This window comes from Budorcas taxicolor, chromosome 10 (genome assembly GCF_023091745.1).
Source record: "Budorcas taxicolor isolate Tak-1 chromosome 10, Takin1.1, whole genome shotgun sequence".
NCBI classification, from domain to species: domain Eukaryota; kingdom Metazoa; phylum Chordata; class Mammalia; order Artiodactyla; family Bovidae; genus Budorcas; species Budorcas taxicolor.
In genome coordinates this window covers 25,739,943-25,764,887 of record NC_068919.1, presented here as the reverse complement: position 1 = coordinate 25,764,887, position 24,945 = coordinate 25,739,943, and the positions used below count along the sequence as shown (strand labels likewise).

Genomic DNA, 24,945 nt, shown 5'->3' with positions numbered 1-24,945 from the left:
TCTGAATTAAAATTCAAATGGGGGCAGAAATGATGATTTATTCATTTAGTAAGCAATTATAATGTACATATTACCTAAAAAATAATGTGAAAGTTGCTCAGTTGTGTCCAACTCTTTGTGACCCCAGTCCATGTTATTCTCCAGGCCAGAATACTGGAGTGAGTAGCCTTTCCCTTCTCCTGGGGATCTTCCCAACCCAGGGACTGAACACAGGTCTCCCACATTGCAGGCAGATTCTTTACCAGCTGATGTATTAGATATCAAAAAAGATCAAAGATGATTAACACTTGGCCTCTGTCCTCAGAGGTTTATAGTCTAGGAGGTATATTAAGACATGCAAAACAAAAACTGATGCAAAGTATAAAGTGCAAATTCTTTAGTGTAGAAAAATGCTGTAGCTTTTAGAGTGTTTTCTCATTCCTTCTGGAAAACATTTTAGAATGTTTTTTCAATCCTTAATGTTGATTCAGGAAATATGCTAGCCTACCTATGAAGTGAACTGAACTGTGCTAAGAATTCATAATATGAAGATGAAAAATACATCTCTGCCTTCATGAAGCTCAGACTGGTAAAGAGATAGAAAAGTGACCAGTTACAAGAAGGCATAGTATAAGATTACACACACTTATGTCAGATGCTATGGCAAAAACAAAGAATTACTATTGATGGTGAAGTCCAGCAATATTTCAGAAGGTGGCAATCAGTAAACGGTGTAGATTGCAAGTACAAATTATTCGATCAAAGAAAAAAAGTAAATAAACAGTAAAAAGATGGAGAAAGAGAAAGGAAAGGTTCCAGAAGGGATGGGCAAGAAAGAAGAAAGGAAGGAAAGAGGGAGGGATGGAGGGAGGGGTGAAGGGAAGAAAGGGAGGGGAGAAAGAGACGGAGGTAGAAAGGAAGGTGTGTGTGTGTGTTACGTGTGTGCGAGCTAAGCTCCTTCAGTTGTGTCCGACTCTTTTCCACCCTATGGACTGTAGTCTGCGAGGCTCCTCTGTCCATGGGATTCTCCAGGCAAAATTACCAGAGTGGGTTGCCACGCCGTCCTTCAGGGGATCTTCCCTACCGAGGGATCAACCCCTGTCTCTTACCTCTTCTGCGGTAGCAGGCAGGTTCTTTGCCATTAGCGCCACCCGCGGGAAGCCCAAAAGGAGGAGCAACAGCAATCTTAGGTAGGAAGAATAGCATGTCATTTGACAGAAATATAATTATTCTTTTCTTATCTGGGACGTAAAACTCAAGAGGTGAGGTTAGACAAATAGATAAAAATCAAATTGTGAAGGGCCTTGTGTGTTACGCTCAGTTGTTTGGATTTGGCCTCACAATAATAATGTTTCATTGCAGCACAGCTTACAGACTAAATGAACCTCTCCGAATCAGCATCCCATTCTGAATCAGTGCGTGAATTCATCCTTCTGGGTTTTCCCTGCAGTAGGGAGATTCAGGTCATTCTGTTTATGTTCTTCTCCATCATCTACCTCCTGACTCTCATAGGAAATGGAGCCATTATCTGTGCTGTGTGCTGGGACCAGCATCTCCACACCCCCATGTACATCCTGCTGGGGAATTTTGCATTCCTGGAGATCTGGTATGTCAACTCCACTGTTCCAAACACACTGATCAACTTCCTCTCAGCGAGCAAGGCCATCTCTTTCACTGGTTGCTTCCTTCAATTGTATTTTTTCTTTTCCATGGGCTCCACTGAGTGCTTCTTTCTCTCAGCAATGTCATTTGATCGATACTTTGCCATCTGCCATCCTCTGCATTATGCCACAATTATGACTGATAGACGTTGTTTCAACCTAGTGATTGCTTGTTGGATATGTGGCTTTCTCTGGTATCTGGTGCCTGTTATTCTCATTTCCCAACTGCCTTTCTGTGGTCCTAATGCAATTGATCACTTTGTATGTGACTCAGGCCCACTGCTGACCCTTTCATGTGTTCCTGCTCCCATGTCCAAGCTCACCAGCTATACTCTAAGCTCCCTCATCATCCTCCTTAGCTTCCTTTTCATCCTCATCTCCTATGCCCTGGTTCTACTTGCTGTTCTTCGATTGCCCTCAGCATCCAGTCGACAAAAGGCCTTTTCCACCTGTGGGTCCCATTTGGCTGTGGTGCTGCTGTTCTATGGGACCATTATGGTGATGCATGTGAGCCCTGGATCCAGCCACTCCACGTTGTTGCCGAAAATCATGACTTTGTTCTATGCTATGGTGACTCCACTCATCAACCCTTTGATTTACAGTCTCAGGAATAAGGATATGAAAAAAGCTCTCTGGAAAGTTCTGGAAAAGTTTAAAATTTCTTTAAAAGTCTTTGGCAGCAGGCACAGGAGGAATGTGGGATAATCTGGTTTAGTGTGATGTGGGTAAAATGGCCATCCTTGAACTTTCACACATTTGTACCATCATCCGTTCAGTAAATAGCAACTGAATGCCTCCTTCATGTTAGACACTGCACTTCGCACTATATTGTGAATATAATTATGAAGATAAATCAGGCACAATCTCTTCCTCAAATATCACTCTAATGGTGCAGACAGGTAAGAAAATAATTACTATAAAATGCAATAAATATTCTAACCAATATATGTACAATATATGAAACACAAGGAAAAAACAACTAATTTTGCCTGGGATCATGGGCAGTCAGGATTAGTGTTAGGGAAAACTTCAGTCAACATCATAGCAGACATGTATATTCTGTGATGAGGTGGGGGAAAGCCTTGGGTTCTGTTTAACTTCTAACTAGATTTCTTGTTTTTCTTTTTTTATTAATATTTTTTAAATTTTCATAAAAAATAGTTGACTCACAATGTTGTGCTAGTTTCAGGTGTACAGCAAAGTGAAACAGTTATACATATATGTATATTCACTCTTTTTTTAATTCTTCTCTTACATAGGCTATTACAGAGTAGAGTTCCCTGTGCTACACAGAAAGTTCTTATTAGTTATGTTTTATATATAGTAGTGTGTATATTTCAGTCCCAATCTCCCAATTTATCCCTCCCTCACCCCTTATCCCCTGGCAACCATAAGTTTGCTTTCTACATTTGTGACTCTACTTCTGTTTCATAAATAAGTTCATTTATACCCTTGTTTTTTAGATTGCACATATAAGCAATATCATATGATATTTGTTTTTCTGTATCCAACTTACTTTACTCAGTATGACAATCTATACATCCATACATGTTACTGCAAATGGCATTATTTGATCTTTTTTATGACAATATTCCATTGTATATACATACAACATCTTTATCTTGTACCCTGTTGATGGACATTTATGATTGCTTCCATGTCTTGGCTATTATAAAGAGTCCTGCAATGAACATTGGGGCGCTTGTATCTTTTCAGTTTATGATTTTCTCCAGGTATGTGCCAGGAGTGGAATTTTTGTATCATATGGTAGTTCTGTTTTTAGTTTCTGCAAATGAAACAACTGACAAGGGATTAATCTCCAAAATATACAAACAGCTTATGCATCTCAACATGGAGAAAAAAAAAAAAAACCCAGTCAAAAAGTGGGCAGAGTATGTACAGAGATATTTCTCCAAAGAAGACATGCAGCTAAAAAGCACATGAAAAGATGCTCAGTATCACTAATTACTACAAAAATGCAAATCAAAACTACAAGGAGGTATCATCTCACACAACTCAGAATGGCTATCATCAGAAAATCTATAAGCAATAAATGTTAGAGAGGATGTGGAGAAAAAGGAACCCTCCTACACAGTTGGAGGAATCTAAACTGATACAGCCACCATGGAGAACAGTATGGATGTTCCTTAAAAACTAAAAATAGATTTATTTTTCAATCCTACTATGATATCTTTGAAAGGACATGAGACTTAAAATCAAAAGATCTAGGTAGGAACTCAATTCTTCCATTAATCAACTGTGAATTTGGCAGGTAACTTCAACTAAAATTGAAATGGTAATTGCCATCCCCAGAGACAATTAGTGTGATATTTTAATAAATTATGAGTCCAAAAGTTCCTAAAACAGTAGGTAGAAAGTACATAATAAATATTAATTAAATATGAATGTTAATGAATTCTTTGTTCTCATGTTCTTTATTGGAATCAAAATCTCAGAGCCTTCATGAAAGTCACTTCCTAGAACTTTTGGCAAAGCCCTTTTACAGAAGCTCTCCTTCTCAACTTTCCTTGAGACATAAACTAGATTATGTTTTCTCCATTTATAGCCAAAATACCGTGTGTTTAGTTTAATTTTGGTCTGTGAGTGTGTGTGTGTGTGTGTGTGTGTGTGTGTGTGTGTGTTTACAGTGTTCTAGAGAATTAAGTCTTCAAAACTGGGACTTGTTTGCCCCCAGGATACGTGAAGACTTTCCAAAAGTCACACAAGCATGCATAGTTCAATTTCTAGATTCTCAAATTACATATGCACATTTTCCTAAAGCTGCTGTGCCTAAGAACACATCTTTTATTGAAGTTTCAAATGGACTTATTTCACACATCCTCTTTCACAATTGCTTTTCTCCCACTTCAGATATAAAGCCTACCATTCACCAATTCTGACCTTAATATCTTGCATTGTTTGGATATATAAGCTTCTAGTTGGGACACTAAACAAATAATTTGAAATAATGATCACTCTACTGTGAAAGTGAATGGATTTAACAGATAATACATCCTTTGGTAACAAATGGTTTACAAGTTTTTCTTTCCAACACAACTGAAAAAGGGCGTCTTGTTTTGGATTGTCATAAAAGAAGAAACATGCAGGTAGTTTATTATTAATAGAAGGTGGTTTCAGGTAGTAGGAATGAGGAATGAGAAGAAGCTACTATGACCAATGAAAATTTGATTCCACTAGAACCTCTGAGAATTGTCCATTTGAATGGCACAGGTCTAAGACATTTATTGACTAACCATGGTTGCACAGGGAGATATTGACTACTCATGTTTCCAAAAACACATTGACTGGTGCACCAAATGAGCCATTGTGTCTTCAGAAAAGGCCCTGTGGATAGGGCTTGAGACAGGAGGGATGCCATCAGACTGATTCTGAGCTCCCAAGGGAATGCCCACCACCTCTGAAACTAAAATCAGAGGTACTTCAGGAAGCTCACAAGGCTACTTAACTATCCTGATAGCAGGTTACAAATAATTTGCAGTTAACAGGCAATATGTGGTAATGGTCAGAACCAGACTCCCTGAATTCAAATTCTGTCTCCACTAACTGCATGACTTCGTTTATGCCTCCATTAACTCATATTTAAAGAAATGATAATGATAGAGATTTCTTCCTAGTGCCATTGTGAGGATGAAATTAATCAATCTGCTTATCAGAGAGTGTGGCAAAGAGTAAACCCTAAAATATCTCCATCGTTATAATACTTCATGCTTATGTTCACAGGGAATTTGCTCTCATTACAAGTTTTAATTTGGAAGTTAATTTTCTATCCCAAATTCTCAATTACTAGAGTGTAGCTAAAAATGTGGGCAGTATAATAAAGAGTTAACAAGTCAAAACACTGTATACTCAGATTAGAGAGAAATAATAAAGAGTACATCAATATAGAAATATAGAGTTTATCAGTAACATACATGTTGCTGAATCACTAAGCAGAGATGTTAGTATGTTGAAGCACAAGATGGTTTTCTCAGTAATATGACTGACAAAGACTATCTTAACATGAGTTACGAGCAAGTGAACGTGCAAACACTGAATTACCAATTTAAAAAACCAATGTCCTTGTATGAAAGAACATTTGACATGCAGAATTATAGATTGCAGTTACCTGTAATCTGAGAGTGGTCTCAGTCTCTTTCCCTCTCTCCTCACCCCTCTTCCTCTCTTCATATGCCCCTCTCTCTCTTTCTCTCTCTCCACATACTCTGTTCTGCTTCTCAGGAATCATAGACCTCTCTGACTTTTGATAGGAAAAGAATTTGCTTCAAATTGGGCAGTTCCTGAAAATACTCTTCTCCACTGTACAGATATCATTCAATATCATGTAATATTTCTGTTGCTGCACTACAGAAATCTAGCAGCCTGGTGTTCTATCTTATAATATAAATGCTCTCTGTATACCTCTATATACATGCTCTCACATTTCAAAACAAAACAGTTTGTTAGTTGTGAATCAGAATTGCTTCCATGGCTAAATCTGAAAATACTGCCAGCCCTCTGTGTCTGGTGCACTGGGGATGGAGAATCTACAGTATCAAAGACCTGACTATACTGTGCCATTTTTATGTAAGGGACTTGACATTCCCTACATTTTTATCTTAGGGGATCCTGGAAACAATCCCCCCACAGATATGGAGGGATGGCTATGCTCCTTTTCCTTGGAATGTTTATAACCTTTACGCTATAATCTGAATGTTTGTGTCCCTCCGAAATTCAGATGTTGAAATCCACACCCCCAGCGTGATGGTATGCTATTAGGATTTCGGGCCTTTTGGTAAATAGGTCATGACAATGGAGCTATCATAAATGGAATTAGTGCCCTTTGAAAAAAGACCCCAGAGAGCTCCTTCATCGCTCCCACCATGTAATGTTACAGTGTTAACAAGGCTGTCTAAACAAGAAGTATGCTGTCACCAGATACTCTAACTGCTGATGCCTTGATCTTGGATTTCCTAGCCTCCAGATCTGTGAGAAATAAAATTCTGTTTATGTGGCACATATAGATCATAGTATTTCTGTTGAAGCAGCCCAAACAGTAAAGACACTTCAGAAAGTAGTCTTTCTGTACCATGGTCTTTCAAAGACACTACTTTAGGGGAGCATTTTGTTAATTTGGGATTGGTCTCTACTCTGCTTCTTCCTCTTTAATTCTCTGGCTTAACCAAAGCATTTTCCTTACCCTAACTAAGGCTTTCTTCCCACCCACCGCTGTCTTCTTTTTCTTCTCTCTTATCAACTTCAAAGATGCACATCACGGCCTAATGACCCATGTACCCCACACAGAGTTCTCCTATTTAGTGTGCCCTCCTCATTCAGTTTGAATTCTACTTGTCCTGTAAGTCAGTGCCTTTTACTGAAGTGAATAGACCCCAATTCATTGCAGCAAAGATTAATAGTTTCATAAAATAAAAAAATAATAACTAGAAAATGAAATATAAAAACAGAAATATAGCTAACTTTTATATTATTAGATTTAACACATCACAAACTAGTCAACTATGAAAGTTTCTAAATGCTTCATCTTAGTATCTGAATTTATCACAGACAGCTAACAATTTGCTGCTGCTGTTGCTACTAAGTCACTTCAGTCATGTCTGACTCTGTGCAACCCCATAGATGGCAGCCCACCAGGCTCCTCCATCCCTGGGATTCTCCAGGCAAGAACTCTGGAGTGGGTTCATTTCCTACTCCAATGCATGAAAGTGAAAAGTGAAAGTGAAGTCGTGAAGTCGTGAAGTCGTGTCTGACACTTAGTGACCCCATGAACTGCAGCCCACCAGGCTCCTCTGTCCATGGGATTTTCCAGGCAAGAGTACTGGAGTGGGGTGCCATTGCCTTCTCCAGCTAACAATTTGAGGACTATGCTAATATATTAACTGCACTTGGAGTAGTACTGTTCTATGTCACATTTAAAACCATTTCTTGAATGAATTTTCTAAATCTCTCATAATGATTTTAACCTGTATAGAGCTCTCCCTGACTGAATCTCTTTATTATCTGTAGATGTAGAGTAATACTATAATGCACTTTGAATTTTTTTTTTTTTTTTACTTTGGTTCAAGTTCGGTTCAGTTCAGTTGCTCAGTCGTGTCCGACTCTTCACAACCCCATGGACTGCAGCACACCAGGCTTCCCTGTCCATCATCAACTCCCAGAGCTTACTCAAACTCATGCCTATTGAGTCAATGATGCCATCCAACCATCTCATCCTCTGTCATCCCCTTCTCCTCCTGCCTTCAATCTTACCCCACATCAGGGTCTTTTCCAATGAGTCAGCTCTTTGCATCAGGTGGCCAAAGTATTGGAGTTTCAGCTTCAGCATCAGTTGTTCCAATGAATACCCAGAACTGATCTCCTTTCGAATGGACTGGTTGGGTCTCCTTGCAGTCCAAGGGACTCTCAAGAGTCTTCCCTAACACTACAGTTCAAAAGCATCAATTCTTCAGCGCTCAGCTTTCTTCACAGTCCAACTCTCACATCCATACATGACTACTGGAAAAACCATAGCCTTGACTAGACAGACCTTTGTTGGCAAGTAATGACTCTGCTTTTTAATACACTGTCTAAATTGGTCATAACTTTCCTTCCAAGGAGTAAGCATCTAATTTCATGGCTGCAGTCACCATCTGCAGTGATCACTGGAGCCCCCCAAAATAAAGTCAGCCACTGTTTCCACTGTTTCCCCATCTATTTGCCATGAAGTGATGGGACCAGATGCCATGATCTTCGTTTTCTGAATATTGAGCTTTAAGCCAACTTTTTCACTCTCCTCTCCCACTTTCATCAAGAGGCTCTTTAGTTCTTCTTCACTTTCTGCCATAACTTTGGTTCAAAGGTGCTGATTTTACAAATAAGAAAACTCATATAGCAAAAAAAAAAAAAAAAACCCAAAAAACCATTTAGTCAAATATTTCATGAGGGCCAATAAATGCAATGTATTTTTACTTGTTTGCTAGTTAAAAGATGAACAATAATAGCTGTCTGCCTCCAGATACTTTATAATCTGGGAAGGGAGAAAATCTAAGTATATAACTAAGGACAACACAAAGAAGTTTCTGATAAGTATCATAAGAAAAATACAAAGACAGTTAAATAAAATTTCAGAGGTGGAAAAGTTGCTGCCGTTAGGGGAATAAGAAGAAGTATTATGGGAAAATGTCATTTGAACTAGAGCTTGAGGGGTAGATGGGGTTTTGCAGGTGCAGAGGGAGGTAATGAGGATTTCCAATAAGCAAAATGACCACAAAGATGCAAATATGAGAAACTGAAAGGTACTCAGAGAATGAAATGTTATTCAATTTATCTGAAAGGGGGAGTAGGAAAAGTTAAGATGAGAAAAGCATTTGAAGTTTATTTGTGGAGAACTGGGGAAATTTTGCATAAGGAAACCAGTGGTGGTTTTTAAGCAGGCAAATAACAAGATCAAAGCAATGTTTTAAGCATTTCTAAGGACTGAAGTAGTATCACTAAAAGGTAATAAAAGTCTAAGTAATCTATTTCCCCTTTAGTCTCTCAGTTTGAAAGTGTTCCTCAGTTCTATCTGACTCTTTGTGACACTATGAACTATAGCCCTCCAGGTTCCTTTGTGCATGGGATTTCCCGAGCAAGAATACTGGTGTGAGTAGCCATTTCCTTCTCCAGGATATCTTCCAGGCCCAGGGATTGAACCCGGATCTCCTGCATTGGAGGTAGATTCTTTACTGTCTGAGCCACCAGGGAATATCACTTTTAGTGTGAGCAATTTATGTTTAAATATTCCCACTCCAGTATTCTTGCCTGGAAAATCCTATGCAGAGGACTCCGGCTGGCTGTGGTCCATGGGGTTGCAAAGAGTCGGACACAACTTAGTGACTGAGCACATGAGCATTCTCAAGCAGCTTATGGTTCACAGACCAGTGTTCCAAGGCTTATATTCCTGATGTCCGCAATCATTTTATGCTACATGATATGAGCTTTCATTCTCACCTGGGTGTTTTAGTATACTAGGTAAACCCTAAATGGCTGAAGGTAAAAATTGAAGGGTAAAAAAAAATTGATGTCTCATATTAATTAGGAATTCACATGTGCCTCTGAAATATTTCAGTCAGTTAACTTTAATACTTCTCTCATATCTAAAGAATACTATGCTATAAGCTATTTCTAAATTCTCCAAATTTTCATCCTCAATGTCCTACAGTTTCTTCACCTGAACATTTGCCTCATTGGGTTCTCTGCCCATCACTTCCTTATCCTCCAAAATATGCCCGATGATCTTTGAAATATTCCTATAAGAATCTTTTGTGACACATTGTATCTTATTTCTCCTCAAACTGTGCCTTCTGGAAACTTTTGGAATCCATATTTCAGATGGGCAAGTGATTTGTAAACAATAGGGCCTCAGAGTAAGTCACTACTCTTTACTGATTCCTCAGAGAATATGCGATAGTTTAACTTTTAATGAACCATTGGCTTGGAGGAGAACTTCCCTAATGCTATAGAGGCCAAATCCCAGAAGAATCTGTGGTAAAGAAAGTGCAATCTTAATTTTTGTGCAGCAGTAAATTCTTTATCCATCTGAAGACAAGAAGATATAGCTATTTAGACAGGTCCCTAGAGATTCAATCTATATCAAAACCACAACAACACCTTTATCTTTTGAGCACAGCAGAGAGTCCTGACACCTCTTTGTCAGTCTCGTTTATTCTATGGTTTCTTTATGCTGATTTATTAATGTTTCTGATTTGGAGCAGTTTTGGAAAGATTCATATTATTAAATGAAGAAATTTTAATTCCTTCCACCACATCATTATAGAAGACTTCGCAGAGCACTGGTGTGGAGAATAGGTGGGGAAAAAAATTCCTTCTGAAAATTGTGTGTTTGTGCCCATAATATAAACCCTCACAATTTTTAGGACTCACATCCCTGTATATTGCCACACACAAAATATTTCAGGGTATTCCTATTCTTGTCATAGTTTTCATGAGAATGTAGGATGAAAGAAGTTTACTTGTGACCAAGAAAGCATTTGATTTCTCTCATGTAGTGGAAATTGTTTACTTCAAATGAGTATATAAAGAATCAGTTCAGTCATTCAGTCATGTCTGACTCTTTGTGACTCCATGGTTGAAAATATAAAGAAACCTAATCCCAAAATTTTGTGAAAAAAAAAAACAACTTAAAAATATAAAGTCTCATACCTAGGTTTATTTACAAACTTCCATCTGGGAGAAAGATTAAGTGGAAATGTCAAGCCACTGCTTTCTACAGAAGACATTGCAACAGTACAATATTAAAAGTCAATGTCAGTAAGTAATATTATGGCCTTACATTTTTATGGTGCTTAAGCAGAAATGCAAAAGTATTGACTTTAAATGAATTCTAACAAGTTGGTAAAACATAGTCACTTGTTTCACTGTTGAATGGTATGTTAAGTAGCACATTTAACTGAAGATAAATAGTAAAATTAAAACCTTCTTTACTGAGTCTGTTGCCCCACAAAATGGGTTTAGGGAAAGAAACTAGTACATTTATTAAGAGCAAATTTATGTTATGGGGCTTCCCTGGTGGCACAGACAGTAAAGAATCCACCTGCAATTCAGGAGATGCAGGTTCAATCCCTTGATCAGGAATATCCCCTGAATAATGGAATGGCAACCCGCTCCAGTATTCTTGCCTGGAGAATCCCATGGACAGAGGAGCCTAGAGAGCTACAGTCCGTGGGATCACAAAAAGTTGGACACTACTAAGTGACTAACACTTTCTGATATATGCTATCAAATCTATGAGAAACTATTATAGATCATGCTTTCCCCAAAGAATAACAAGCTTACAAAATGAGTTTAAAGTTTTTTAGTGATATCATAGTAAGGAAAAGATTTAGAGGCAAGCAAAAGCTTATTTCTGTGAAGCCAGCTATCTACTGTGCCCCAATTTGTATTTGTCTTCTCTTAATTCTTAAACAGGGACACATTTGAAGGTAGTCCTAACTGACAAATACGTGTCTGTTGACGTTGCAGGTTACTGATCCAATGACCATGAACATCTCTGAGCCACATTCCCACTTTGTCTTTGTAAGAGAATTTATACTCCTAGGTTTTTCTTATGAGTGGAAGATTCAGAGCCTCCTCTTCTCACTCTGCCTTACAATATATGCTCTGACCATAACAGGAAATGGGGCCATCATTTGTGCTTTATGGTGTGACCAGCGACTCCACATCCCCATGTACATATTCCTGGGGAATTTCTCCTTTCTAGAGATCTGGTATGTCTCTTCTATAGTCCCCAAGATGTTGGTCAACTTCCTCTCAGATAAAAAGACCATCTCCTTTGTTGGATGTTTCCTACAGTTTTATTTCTTTTCTTCCTTGGGAGCAACTGAATGCTTGCATTTGACCGTTATGGCCTTTGATCGGTACCTTGCTATCTGCCGTCCCTTGCACTACCCTAATATCATGACTGGGCATCTCTGTACCAAACTGGTCCTTATCTGCTGGGTCTGTGGATTTCTGTGGTTCCTGATCCCCATTGTTCTCATTTCTCGGATGCCCTTCTGTGGACCAAATATCATTGACCATGTTGTGTGTGACCCAGGGCCACTGTTCACATTGGCATGTGTCTCTGCCCCCAAAACCCAATTGCTTTGCTACAGTCTAAGCTCAATAGTTATCTTTGGTAACTTCCTCTTCATCCTTGGGTCCTATACTCTTGTGCTAACAGCTGTGTTGCATATGTCTTCAGCTACTGGGAGACAGAAAGCCTTCTCCACCTGTGGGTCTCATCTGGCTGTGGTATCCCTGTTCTATGGCTCTCTGATGGTCATGTATGTGAGCCCAGGGCTCAGACATTCTGCTGGGATGCAGAAAGTTGCAACTTTGTTCTATGCTATGGTGACCCCATTCTTCAACCCCCTCATTTATAGCCTCCGGAATAAGGAGATAAAGACAGCCCTGAGAAAAGTTATGGGGAGTTTCAACATAATGTAAGACATTCTAGATGTTCCGTCCATTATCAGGTCAGCTTAAAGCTCAACATTCAGAAAACAAAGATCATGGCATCCAGTCCCATCACTTCATGGGAAATAGATGGGGAACAGTGGAAACAGTGTCAGACTATATTTCGGGGGCTCCAAAATCACTGCAGATGGGGACTGCAGCCATGAAATTAAAACACACTTACTCCTTGGAAGAAAAGTTATGACCAACCTAGACAGCATATTCAAAAGCAGAGACATTACTTTGCTGACTAAGGTCCGTCTAGTCAAGGCTATGGTTTTTCCAGTAGTCATGTATGGATGTGAGAGTTGGACTGTGAAGAAAGCTGAGTGCCAAAGAATTGATGCTTTTGAACTGTGGTGTTGGAGAAGACTCTTGAGAGTCCCTTGGACTGCAAGGAGATCCAACAAGTCCATTCTGAAGGAGATCAACTGTGGGATATCTTTGGAAGGAATGATGCTAAAGCTGAAATTCCAGCACTCTGGCCACCTCATGCGAAGAGCTGACTCATTGGAAAAGACTTTGATGCTGAGAGGGGTTGGGGGCAGGAGGAGAAGGGGACGACAGAGGATGAGATGGCTGGATGGCATCACTGACTCGACGGACGTGAGTCTGAGTGAACCCTGGGAGTTGGTGATGGACAGGGAGGCCTGGCGTGCTGCAATTCATGGGGTCGCAAAGAGTCGGACTCGACTGAGTGACTGAACAGAACTGATAGTCTAACATAAAATAACCAGAATTATATTGTTATCTAATCTTCAAAAACGGGTCTAGTGATAATAATTTTTATTAGGCTATGAAATTAATCATCTATAGGGTCATTATAATCATAAAGTGCTAACATTATTCAGATAAGTAGAAGCGTTGAGTTCTTATGTTTACTGCATTATTAAATGAGAAATGTACACATATCAGTGTTTTCTTGATGGTTCTTGTGATACATCTGGGATAAAAATGTTTTTACTCTTTTTGGAAATTTAGATTATTAATTCTAGGGTTAATAAAATTATAATTATGTCCGTTTTATGTTTAGTCAGCTAGTTGTAAATAAAAGAAGGAAGTATATTCTTTTCTGACTGGGGTTCCTATCATTTTTTACTTTATTATTTTGTTATGATCATTCCTACTAAATAAGCCCTTAAAAGCAATCATCCAAAATTTCTGTTGGACAATAAAAGTCAAGCTAGCCTAATGACATTGTTATGCCCAAGTCACGAAATTTCCCAATGACCACCAGGGAGCTGATATCCGATGCAAAAGCAAGAGAGTTTTTATTACCAAGCTCGAGCTGGGGCTCCCACTGATACCAACGCAGCAGCTATAGGGAGGAGCCCTGAGCTCTGGGTTACATTGCTTATATAGGGTATTATCGAGAGAAAAATTCAAAAAACAGGAGTCTCCAGGTTTGATTGGTCACCTTCTGGTGAAGGGTTAGGTGTTGAGTTCTGATTGGTTCTCCTTTCCTGGGCTTGATTCGAATTTCCTGGGCTGGCCAAGGGTTCTGATTGGTTTGCAGGTGGTGGGGTGAGGTCAGGGGATTTCCAAAGGCTCTTTTCCCAGAACCTTACAAAATGGAGTAGCTTTGATTCTTCATTCCCCCCTTCTCTAGGATCCAGGACAGACCCAATCAGGGGTCTGGGGTCAGCTCTATATTGTCTCCCACTAAGGGGACCGTTGGCAAGGCCATATATTGGGATCTGTGCACCATGAGCTGCACCTCGTTGATGTGGCTTTTAATGAAGGCCACTAGTTAGGTTAGTAAGCATGGCCTGAGGGTGAGTAGCAGTAACAAGATAATCAGGGACCCCACCAAGGAGGATATGAGAGTTGCGAACCAGGGGGATGAATTGAACCAGGATTCAAACCAGGTTTGAGATATTTTTCTTTCTCTTTTTCTCTGACTCAGCCCTTCTCTTATCTTGGCCAGGGACTCCCTGACTACCCCCGAGTGATTTACATAAAAACAACATTCTTCCCCTAACACAGCACATAGGCCCCCCTGAGAGACTTCATACTCAAGATACTTTTTGGGAATTGGGGCGGAGGTCTCTTTCTTCTGTAACTTCTTCCTGCTGTGCATGGGCATAGGCCTGCCTAATAGAGCAGAAGTCTCTCTCTTCCTGATCTAAGTTGGGGTGTTCCACATCTGAAACCAACTTCCACCCTCGTAGTAACAGCAATTTAGTTGGCCCCTCTCAGAGATGAAATAGACAAGGGCCAAACAGGAGACCTAACAGGATGGTCATCTCTGGTCCTGGAAACAGAAGGCAACATTTGGGGTGAGTGTTGCAGGGTTTGTGACCGCTTCTGATTGGTTGGTGGTGAGGCAACAGAGCTGTGCTCCAGGAATATTGTGTTCAGTCTGAAGTTACCATCTTCCACCTGGGTGGGGGCTCAAAGACATTGTTATGCATATTTCTTTGAGTAGGAACCAGGACTCTGTCTGGAGGCTGTACCAACCTTTTATTGTTTCTGTTTTTGCATCCCCTCCCTTCCCTGACTAGCAATTGTTTGAAACCAAGCTTTGGAATTCAGGGAAGGTCAAGGAGGCTGAACAAAGTCTATATCCTACAAATAAGAAATGGAGAACACAGAACAGATCTGTACTCCAGATCCCCACAGAGTCCCACTCAGTTTTAATTTTAGGGAACTAGGCAACTATGATTGTGATAACTTCCTGTCAAAATGGGGCATAGGACTGCCCCAGCTTGGAGTATAGACACTGAATTGGAAGTATTTCTGAGTTCCAAGTTCTAGATCTGAGTCTTGTATGATTAAAATCCTAATCTCTTGGTCTGCCATTTTGATGTAACAGACCCAATTAGAAGTAGTTGGAGGAGTGATAACTGGAATTTAATAGACAAAATCAATCTCATTTCTTTTTAGAAGAATAGGCCTGAAACCCAGTCTGGACCTGGCACTTCAGGGAGACTTGTAGCCATGTAGCCAGTTGCCTAGTTTTATAAAAAGTAAGGTTACTAGCTTTCAGCAGACATTGTTTTGAAAATGGTGGCATCCAAGCCTGACACGACTCAGAAAACTCAAGTGTTTAGCAATACAAGGTCTAATCTGAAAGTACACCCATAGCATCACCTAGTTATTTCTCAGGATATCTGAACCATAGCTACTCTATTTTGACTTTTAATTGTAGACTTTTCTTTAATAGCCAAAGCAGATTTCACCGTTAATGACGTCAGTGTTTCTCTAGGTATGAGAAGATGGAAGAATTGGGACTCATAAAATCTCTTGTAAAGATCTAACTATCTGAAGGCCTGTTCTGCCAGTTTTTCCCAGAGCACAGAGTGCCTCATTCCTGATTTTCACCCTGAACCCCTTTCAGGGGCGTTGAAAGTCAGCAGTTGCAGTGGCCATGATTTAATCTTTGTAGATGCAGATGTCTAGTGTCAGTCTTCAGTTGGCAGAGCCCCTTTTTGCTCATAAACTTGACCATGATTATGAGGGGGGCACTTTATGACCATTTTATCCCATGGTGCTGAGAATGTCCATTCTCAGGTTTGGCAAAGATTCTGTTGACAGGCCACTCAATGTGCTGTTACTAGACTAGGCCATAAAACAGTATCCAAAATTCTCTGGACCACCTGTCTTACTAGCTTTTTGGTCCAGGAAAATATTCCCTCTTGTTGCTTCTTGCCATATCTAGAGTTACACTGTTACCATCATCGATCTCATATGGGACTATATATTATTCTATTAGAGGCCTCACACACATATTTGACAGTGTAAGAAACAGCAATTTTGTAAAACAGGTGAAATACAAATAACATAGCCAGCAGTATTAGTAAAGCCACAAGTAAGACTTATGTTAAAAACTTCCATTAGATGTAGCCCAGTATATCTTCAGGTCATCTGACTTAGTCTGCCCTGTAGAATCTTTATCTTCCAGGGTAATTATATATTGGCATCATCTATAAGGCACATAGCCCAGTTTTCTAGTGTCACTAGACTGATTATCTTTAGTATGATTTAATTTTTTAAGTAAATTTTTTTCAGGGCCAACCAGTTAGAGTCTGGTAGTAGAGAAATTTACCAAAGTAACCCAGAACTAGACACAGGTAATTGGCCACAAACCCAACAGTTGGATTGATTTTTAAAACTAGCATAGGATCAGACCTATGATAGAAAAGCATTTGACTTATATACAAAGGTCTAAGAAGTCAAGAAAACATAAATGATCATATGAATCAGGTCCAGCATCTTGGGGAAGCTGTCTACCTCTGATGTCGTCATCTTCTCATCCTGGTGTAGTGTAGTTTCTCCTGATAAAAAAGTCCTTCCATCCATGTTGGAGACAGTCCCTTAAATTATGTCTTTTTCCAGTCCTGGTTGCAGGTCATGAGGCATCTGATCTTCATCCAAAGATAGATGACTGAGATAAGCTTCAGAAACAAACTTAGGGTGTTCTTCAATAATTCAATTAAATTTTACATTAACATCACATAACATCAAAGAACTATCTAAGAGATGAGTCTTACTAGATGCAGACCTCCATTAACAAACTGGTATTTAACATTTTGAAATATCCTTTTCTCCTTAAAGTTACCCTTATTTTTATTAAATATAACCAAATTAAGGCTAGTTTGTTTGCAAAATAGGTCTGTTCTCACTGATTTTGGTCTGATGATTTTTATAACCATAATTGATCATAGGCTTTTTATTTTGCTGAAACATTTATAGAGTCTCAGACTGAACTTTTAAAATAAAACGGCTGGGAAACTCACACTAAACGCTTATCACAGATTTTGCCTAACAAATCTAGGTGAATTCTTCCCTTTTTAAGGTCTCAAAAATTTCTTGAGATTTTTGTACCCATGAGATAACCTTCCTAACTCATTTGATAAACTTACTGGAAACCTAAGAACTTCCAATTTTTGGAGGAGTCAGATAGAAAATATAATTGTTTTGTTTATAATGTTTAATTTTACCGAAGTATTGTCATAATTAGTTTGAGAGGAAGATTTCCCCTACTCCCTGAAAACATAAGATTCAACCCCATAATTTTTCAGATAGAAACCATAAAAGTTATAAGTATATTCACTGGTTCATTCAGTCCTTTTGCTAACTTTTGTGAAGTCATCAGGTTTTCCATTTACCAGGACATATCAGAATGTTAAAAACTCCATGTAATTTTTAGGATATCTGTATTAGTAATTCTACCATACATTATAACCTGAGCAGATTTATTATTCATCTGATAATCTTTTCCATGTAATTTAACCAACCAAATAAGCACAGTTTAATCTCTCTCTTTGGGATGTTCCAGGGGCCCTCTGAAACATCCCAAAGTTAGCTAGAGATCAAAAGAACTTCAAAAGAGTTCTATTTAGGAAGTTTTATCAAAGAGATCAATTAAAAGGGTTTAGAACATTTGGTCAGATTTTAAGTTACACCAATCTGGAGAGACTATTTTAGACAGATATTTTAAAAGAATAATTATTCTTAATAGAGTTTATATAAAAGCTCATATCTCATTTACATTTTTTAGAATTTTTTTTTTTTTTTTACTTGAGGTAATTTTCTTGTTGACAAACTTGTAACAGATATAATATTTAACTCATATTAAACCTAGGTACAATGAAAATATTTTACTTAACATTAAGTACTCTAAGACATGTCTATACTGAATAAGTCAACAAACAAACATTAATATCAGGTATTTAACACTGAATATTTCCCAGTTCACATAAACCTGGAATTTATTGTTTAATTTAAAGTTACTTGATTTATAAGTGCTTACCTTTTTTTAAGCCAAATAAATAGAGCTCATATACAAAAATATTACCAAGACATATTTAGACAGACACAGTGTAAGATCTAGCTTCAAGTCTTTTTTTTCCTTTTTCCTCGGTGTCGGGAGTTGGAGATGGTCTAGATAAGTGTTCCTGAGAGCCCTGGTCTCCAGGCGCAGGGAAAGAAAATCAAGTTTTAACAAAATGGTGGCAGGGCTAAACCACATGGTTGCCAGACAAAGCAAAATTTCCTTTTCCAGGGGATCTTCTCGACCTAGGGATCAAACCCAGGTCTCCCATATTGCAGGCAGATGCTTTAACCTCGGCTCCACCAGAGAAGCCCTTAAATACAAAAATACAGTCTCTCAGAAAACCTCCTATAGAGACACAGAACTTCAGATCCAAGTACTAACATCAAAGATTTCAAGGAAGGAAAGGAAGCCAGGTTGAAAAAGAAGGGAGAGGAGGCGGGGGGGGGGGGGGGGGGGGGGGCGGGGGGGCAAAAGGGGTGGCCTTACAGACGTTTCCTGCCATCTACAGATACCCAGGCACTACGGGACTTTCCCCTGGGCCTCCAGAGAAGGGAGGACTAGAACTCGGCCCTACCAGAAATCAGAACCAGAATTCGAGTTCTCTGCCGAGAGGAGGTGATCAGTCTCCAATCCTCAGCTCAGGCTGAGGGCCCTTCGACCAGATTCCTGCATCCAGGACAAGGGGACTAGAAAAACAGGGAAGGATAGGAAGGGTTAAGGAGAGGAGACAGAGAAGGAAGGGGAGAGAGATCAATAAAGTCTCTTGTTCCTTACTGGTCGGGGCACTCTGGCCAGTTGTCCACGTCAGGAGGAGACCAGGGACAAAAGGGTCCCAGTTGCGGCTGCTGGGTCTGGTCCATTGGCAGGCAAGCTGGCCCCTGAGTACCCCTAGTGGTCAGGATGTCAGTCTTGGTGAAGAAGAGTCCCCGCCAGAGTCGCCATTTGTTGCAGGAAGAGGGACCTCTTCCAGGGCCCGAAACTGGGCTCTTGTCTAACACTCGGAAATGAATTGTCCAAGGAGACACATGTGCTGACAAAGGGAACTTGGTCAGGGTGTCCGATCCGAGGTCAGAAGATGATATCTCGGACTCGGTGTACAGTTCCCAAGTCAGAGGTGCCTTCTGAGGGCCAGCCTACATGGAAGGTCGGCCATTCTGCGCTGCAAAAAGTGATTAATTTATTCCTTTTAATTTCTACACTGAGGTCATGAGCGCGCATCTTGACCTCCTTAAAATTATCAGTAACCAAGGATAGAGGTGTGGGGCTAGAATGGCATTGCCCCATCATCCCTGGATCAGTCAGATGTTGGTAAATTAACACAGACAATACGAACAGCCACACAAACAGACAGAGAGACAGGAGAAATACACCTCCGGGAGTCCGGAGGTAAAACTGAACAACAACGATGGCCTCCGGCCATTCAGCAAGAGCGACCCGCTATCGTCTACATAGAACAGGGGCACTCCGTCCCCCCACGCCGGGGTTGGGGACGTCTCCCAACGACCCCCACCGGTGACTCTCTGGCGAGTCCACCTGAGTCATATACCGGTCTCAGAAACCAGGCCCTACCAGGAGTGAAAAGAAAGACAGAAAAAAGCTTACCAGCTGCAGATGACTCTCCGGATTGGTCTTCCCGGGGAGCCGGTGGGAGATCCTGGACGAGCCCTCAAATGTTATGCCCAAGTTGCAAAATCTCCCAGTGACCACCAGGGAGCCGATATCCGATGCAAAAGCAAGAGAGTTTTTATTACCAAGCTCGAGCTGGGGCTCCCACTGATACTGACGCAGCAGCTATAGGGAGGAGCCCTGAGCTCTGTGTTACATTGCTTATATAGGGTATTATCGTGAGAAAAATTCGAAAAATGGGAGTCTCCGGGTCTGATTGGTCACCTTCTGGTGAAGTGTTAGGTGTTGAGTTCTGATTGGTTCTGCTTTCCTGGGCTTGATTCAAATTTCCTGGGCTGGCCAAGGGTTCTGATTGGTTCGCAGGTGGTGGGTGAGGTCAGGGGATTTCCAAAGGCTCTTTTCCTGGAACCTTACAAAATGGAGCAGCTTTGATTCTTCAACATCCAGACATAATTTGCTTCCTTTACACATTACCCCTTTCTAAGCCTTTAAAGGGTGGTTCTAATTCCATATATAACAGTATCTGTCAAAGTATTCAGAAAGGGAGTATTATCAGTAATAATATTTTCATCAAAATGAAGTGTCGCTAAAATTTTGATTGGTTCAGTAGTGGGGTTTTAGGAAATAGAACCTCTTCTCCTAAAAACTGGAGCGGGAAATGATCTTGTGGATAAATCACTTACATTTAAAAGAAAAATGACAGTTCATTGTTACTTGTTGCTGAAACAGTGTTAAAATAACATTAAGAAAAAAAGTTTTTTTTTTTTTGATGGAGCAAAGGTGTTTTAATCAACATGGTGTGGACATATATACTGTCTTACAAGGCAGTTATTCTCAGCAAAGATAAAGATTAAAATTCCAGACTTACAAAACATAGGCGATCCATATTAAAGAGAGAGAGAGTTGTAAACAATCACTTTTACTGTATGGTTCACAAGAAGGAAGAGGGTACTTATCACCATATAGAAACACTAATGAAGGAAATGCCTGGATTCCCCAGCCCCCGGGAGAGGCTTGCCTCTCCTCTTAATTCCTGAGTATTCAGGAATTAATAAGGAACAGAGAATTCCTGACAGATGCAAAACAGCACACAGGAAGCCTTCTGTTAAACGCTTCCTGACAATTCCCCCTATTTTATTATATTTGAAAAAAGGTCTTGACCAAATAGTTTGGTCAGTATTAACCAACCTTACAGAAAAATGATGGTAAACAACAAATATAATTATCAAGACAATCACCAAAGTTATAGTTCCAGACCTAAAAGAAGAAAAGCATTCAGAATTCAATCCCTGTAATACAACTACAATATTTTTATTTTCATTTATATGTGCGTTTTATTTAATATAAAGTCTCAGTTGTTCCCTTATTATAACAAGCTTTTATAATTATTTTTTAGGAACTATAATATTCCATTCAAGTAATGTGATATGCTGCTGCTGCTGCTAAGTCACTTCAGTCGTGTCCGACTCTGTGTGACCCCAGAGACAGCAGCCCACCAGGCTCCCCCGTCCCTGGGATTCTCCAGGCAAGAACACTGGAGTGGGTTGCAATTTCCTTCTCCAATGCATGAAAGTGAAAAGTGAAAAGTGAAAGTGAAGTTGCTCAGTCATGTCTGACTCTTCGTGACCCCATGGTATAGGTTGTAAATTTTTATGTGGTTAAGTGAAATTTTCCTAGAAAGAGGTTTGTCCTTCCAAGTAGCTTGATGTTGACTTGTGAAGGGTATCAGTGCAGTTCAGTCACTCAGTCATGTCCGACTTTTTGGGACCCCATGGACTGCAGCATGCCAGGCTTTCCTGTCCATCTCCAACTCCCAGAGTTTACTCAAACTCATGTCCCTTGAATCGGTGATGCCATCCAAACATCTCATCCTCTGTCATCCCCTTCTCCTCCCACCTTCAATCTTTCCCAGCATCAGGGTCTTTTCCAGTGAATCAGTTATTTGCATCAGGTAGCCAAAGTATTGGAGTTTCAGCTTCAACATCAGTCCTTCCAGTGAATATCCAGGACTGATTTCCTTTAGGATAGACTAGTTTGATCTCCTTGCAGTCCAAGGGACTCTCAAGAGTCTTCTCCAACACCACAGTTCAAAAGCATCAATTCTTTGGCACTCAGCAGTGAAGGGTATAAGAAAAGAGATTAGGGAAAAAATGAATGTCACCAATATATAATAATGACTGCTTACAGAATTAGTGCTTAGAGAATCAGACTCTCCTTCCATTCATTACTAATCCTTTCCTTGAACAGTCTTTCCACTCTTTTAATGTTAAAAATAGTACCTCAGGGGGTTCCCTGGCAATCTCGTGGTTAAGAATCCACCTTGCAATGCAAGGGACACTGCTTTGATCTCTGGTCTGGGAAGATCCCACATGCCACAAAACAACTAAGCTGTGTGCCACAACTACTGAGCCTGCACTCTGGAGCCCATGAACCACAACTTCTGAATGCACTCACCTTAACCACTGAAGCCCCCATGCCTAGAATCTGTGTTCTGCAACAAGAGAAGCCACCACTATGAGAAGCCTGCACACTGTAACGAAGACTAGCCTTCACTTGCTGCAACTAGATAAAGCCCACATGCAGCAACAAGACCCAGCACAGCCAAAAATAAAATAAATAAATCTTTTTTCAATATTATCACAATAAAATCTTTAAAATATTTGTCATTACTTTGCCGACTAAGGTCCGTCTAGTCAAGGCTATGGTTTTTCCAGTAGTCATGTATGGATGTGACAGTTGGACTGTGAAGAAAGCTGAGTGCTGAAGAATTGATGCTTTTGAACTGTGGTGTTGGAGAAGACTCTTGAGAGTCCCTTGGACTGCAAGGAAATCCAACCAGTCCATTCTAAAGGAGATCAGCCTTGGGATTTCTTTGGAAGAAATGATGCTAAAGTTGAAACTCCAGTACTTTGGCCACCTCATGCGAAGAGTTGACTCATTGGAAAAGACTTTGACGCTGGGAGGGGTTGGGGGCAGGAGGAGAAAGGGACGACAGAGGATGAGATGGCTGGATGGCATCACTGACTCGATGGATGTGAATCTGAGTGAACTCCGGGAGTTGGTGATAGACAGGGAGGCCTGGCGTGCTGTGGTTCTTGGGGTCACAAAGAGTCAGACACGACTGAGCGACTGAACTGAACTGAACTGAACATGATGATAAATTGCAAATCTATATTAGGATTCATTTAATCTAACACAAAACCTGCTCCAGAAAATCTAGGATATAAGAATATTTTGTGCATGTAGCAATTTCCCTTGTAGAGTTTTTCTCTTAGAACAGTTTCCAGGGAAAGAGATGAATGACTTGGTTCAAAGTAAAGTAAAGTTGCTCAGTCATGTCAGACTCTGTGACCCCATGGATGGTAACCTACCAGGATCCTCCGTCCATGGGATTTTCCAGGCAAGAGTACTGGAATGGGTTGCCATTTCTTTCTTCAGGGTGTCTTCCCTACCCAGGGATCAAACCCAGGTCTCCAGCTTTGTAGGCAGATGCTTTACTGTCTGAGCCACCAGGGAAGCACTTGGTTCAAAAGATAGGAAGAAATTGTGAGTTTTGAAACAGATATCCTGGGTAAGACAATTATTTTTTCTTTTGATTTGAGAACTTGCTAAGCTTCTTAGTCAATCTTACTTTCAAACCTCTGCCATATATCTCTCACTTATCTTAGTCCATGGAAGAATTTTTCTAATTCTATACCCCTTTCCAGGGTACAAGACATGAGATTAGATAAGCACGGGGCTCAAGAAGAAGAGATTGACGACCTGTTGACTTGGCAAGAAATGCTTCCACCATATTCTCAGCCTGTCTGCCTTGGGTTAGTAAATTAATACGTTGTGCTTCCTCTGGTTTTCAGTGATCCATTCTTAAAACCCAAAATACTATGATATTTTCACAACCAACTCCATAGAATAACATTACAACTTGTATGGGATATTTTTTTAAAGGCCTAAATGCATTCCCAAAGAAACAGGTGAAGAGAGAAAAAGTACAAGGAATAGCAGTAAGAAGATAGTGTTCTGTTTGTTTGTCTCTTGGTAGTTAAGCTTACAAAAGAACACAGCAAGATGATATTTAAGACATATAGGTGGCCAAGAGATGCATGAAAAGATGCTCAACATCACTAATTATTCAGTTCAGTTCAGTTCAGTTCAGTCTCTGTTAAATCCGATTCTTTGCAACCCCATGAATTGCAGCACGCCAGGCCTCCCTGTCCATCACCAACTTCCGGAGTTCACTCAGACTCACGTCCATCGAGTCAGTGATGCCATCCAGCCATCTCATCCTCTGTCGTCCCCTTCTCTTCCTGCCCCCAATCCTTCCCAGCATCAGAGTCTTTTCCAATGAGTCAACTCTTTGCATGAGGTGGCCGAAGTACTGGAGTGTCAGCTTTAGCATCATCCCTTCCAAAGAAATCCCAGGGCTGATCGCCTTCAGAATGGACTGGTTGGATTTCCTTGCAGTCCAAGGGACTCTCAAGAGTCTTCTCCAACACCACAGTTCAAAAGTATCATTTCTTCAGCACTCAGCTTTCTTCACAGTCCAACTCTCACATCCATACATGACCACAGGAAAAACCATAGCCTTGACTAGACAGACCTTTGTTGGCAATGTAATATCTCTGCTTTTGAATATGCTATCTAGGTTGGTCACAACTTTTCTTCCAAGGAGTAAACATCTTTTAATTTTATGGCTGCAGTCACCATCTGCAGTTATTTGGGGACCCCAAAAAATGAAGTCTGACACTGTTTCCACTGTTTCCCCATCTATTTCCCATGAAGTGATGGGACCGGATGCCATGATCTTCATTTTCTGAATGTTGAGCTTTAAGCCAACTTTTTCACTCTCCTCTTTCACTTACATCAAGAGGCTCTTTAGTTCCTCTTCACTTTCTGCCATAAGGGTGTTGTCAT

The 24,945-nt window shown here is 40.2% G+C and overlaps 2 protein-coding genes across 2 annotated transcripts; both read left to right on the top strand.

Moving 5' to 3' along the window:
* The first annotated feature begins 276 nt into the window (after positions 1–276).
* On the top strand, positions 277–2,345 carry LOC128054772 (olfactory receptor 11H12-like). The gene is given in 2 exon segments (XM_052647341.1): positions 277–306; positions 1,347–2,345. Coding segments are annotated over 2 exon segments (1,029 nt in total).
* A 9,285-nt stretch (positions 2,346–11,630) lies between these two features.
* On the top strand, positions 11,631–12,620 carry LOC128054095 (olfactory receptor 11H12-like). Its single transcript, XM_052646667.1, has one exon. It carries the CDS (start codon positions 11,667–11,669, stop codon positions 12,618–12,620), a length of 954 nt encoding a protein of 317 aa, XP_052502627.1. The 5' UTR covers positions 11,631–11,666.
* Positions 12,621–24,945: the final 12,325 nt, after the last annotated feature.

What these genes read in the sequence shown, in the direction of transcription:
- LOC128054095 (XM_052646667.1), top strand. Translation starts at nt 11,667, where the DNA reads ATGACCATGAACATCTCTGAGCCACATTCCCACTTTGTCTTTGTAAGA.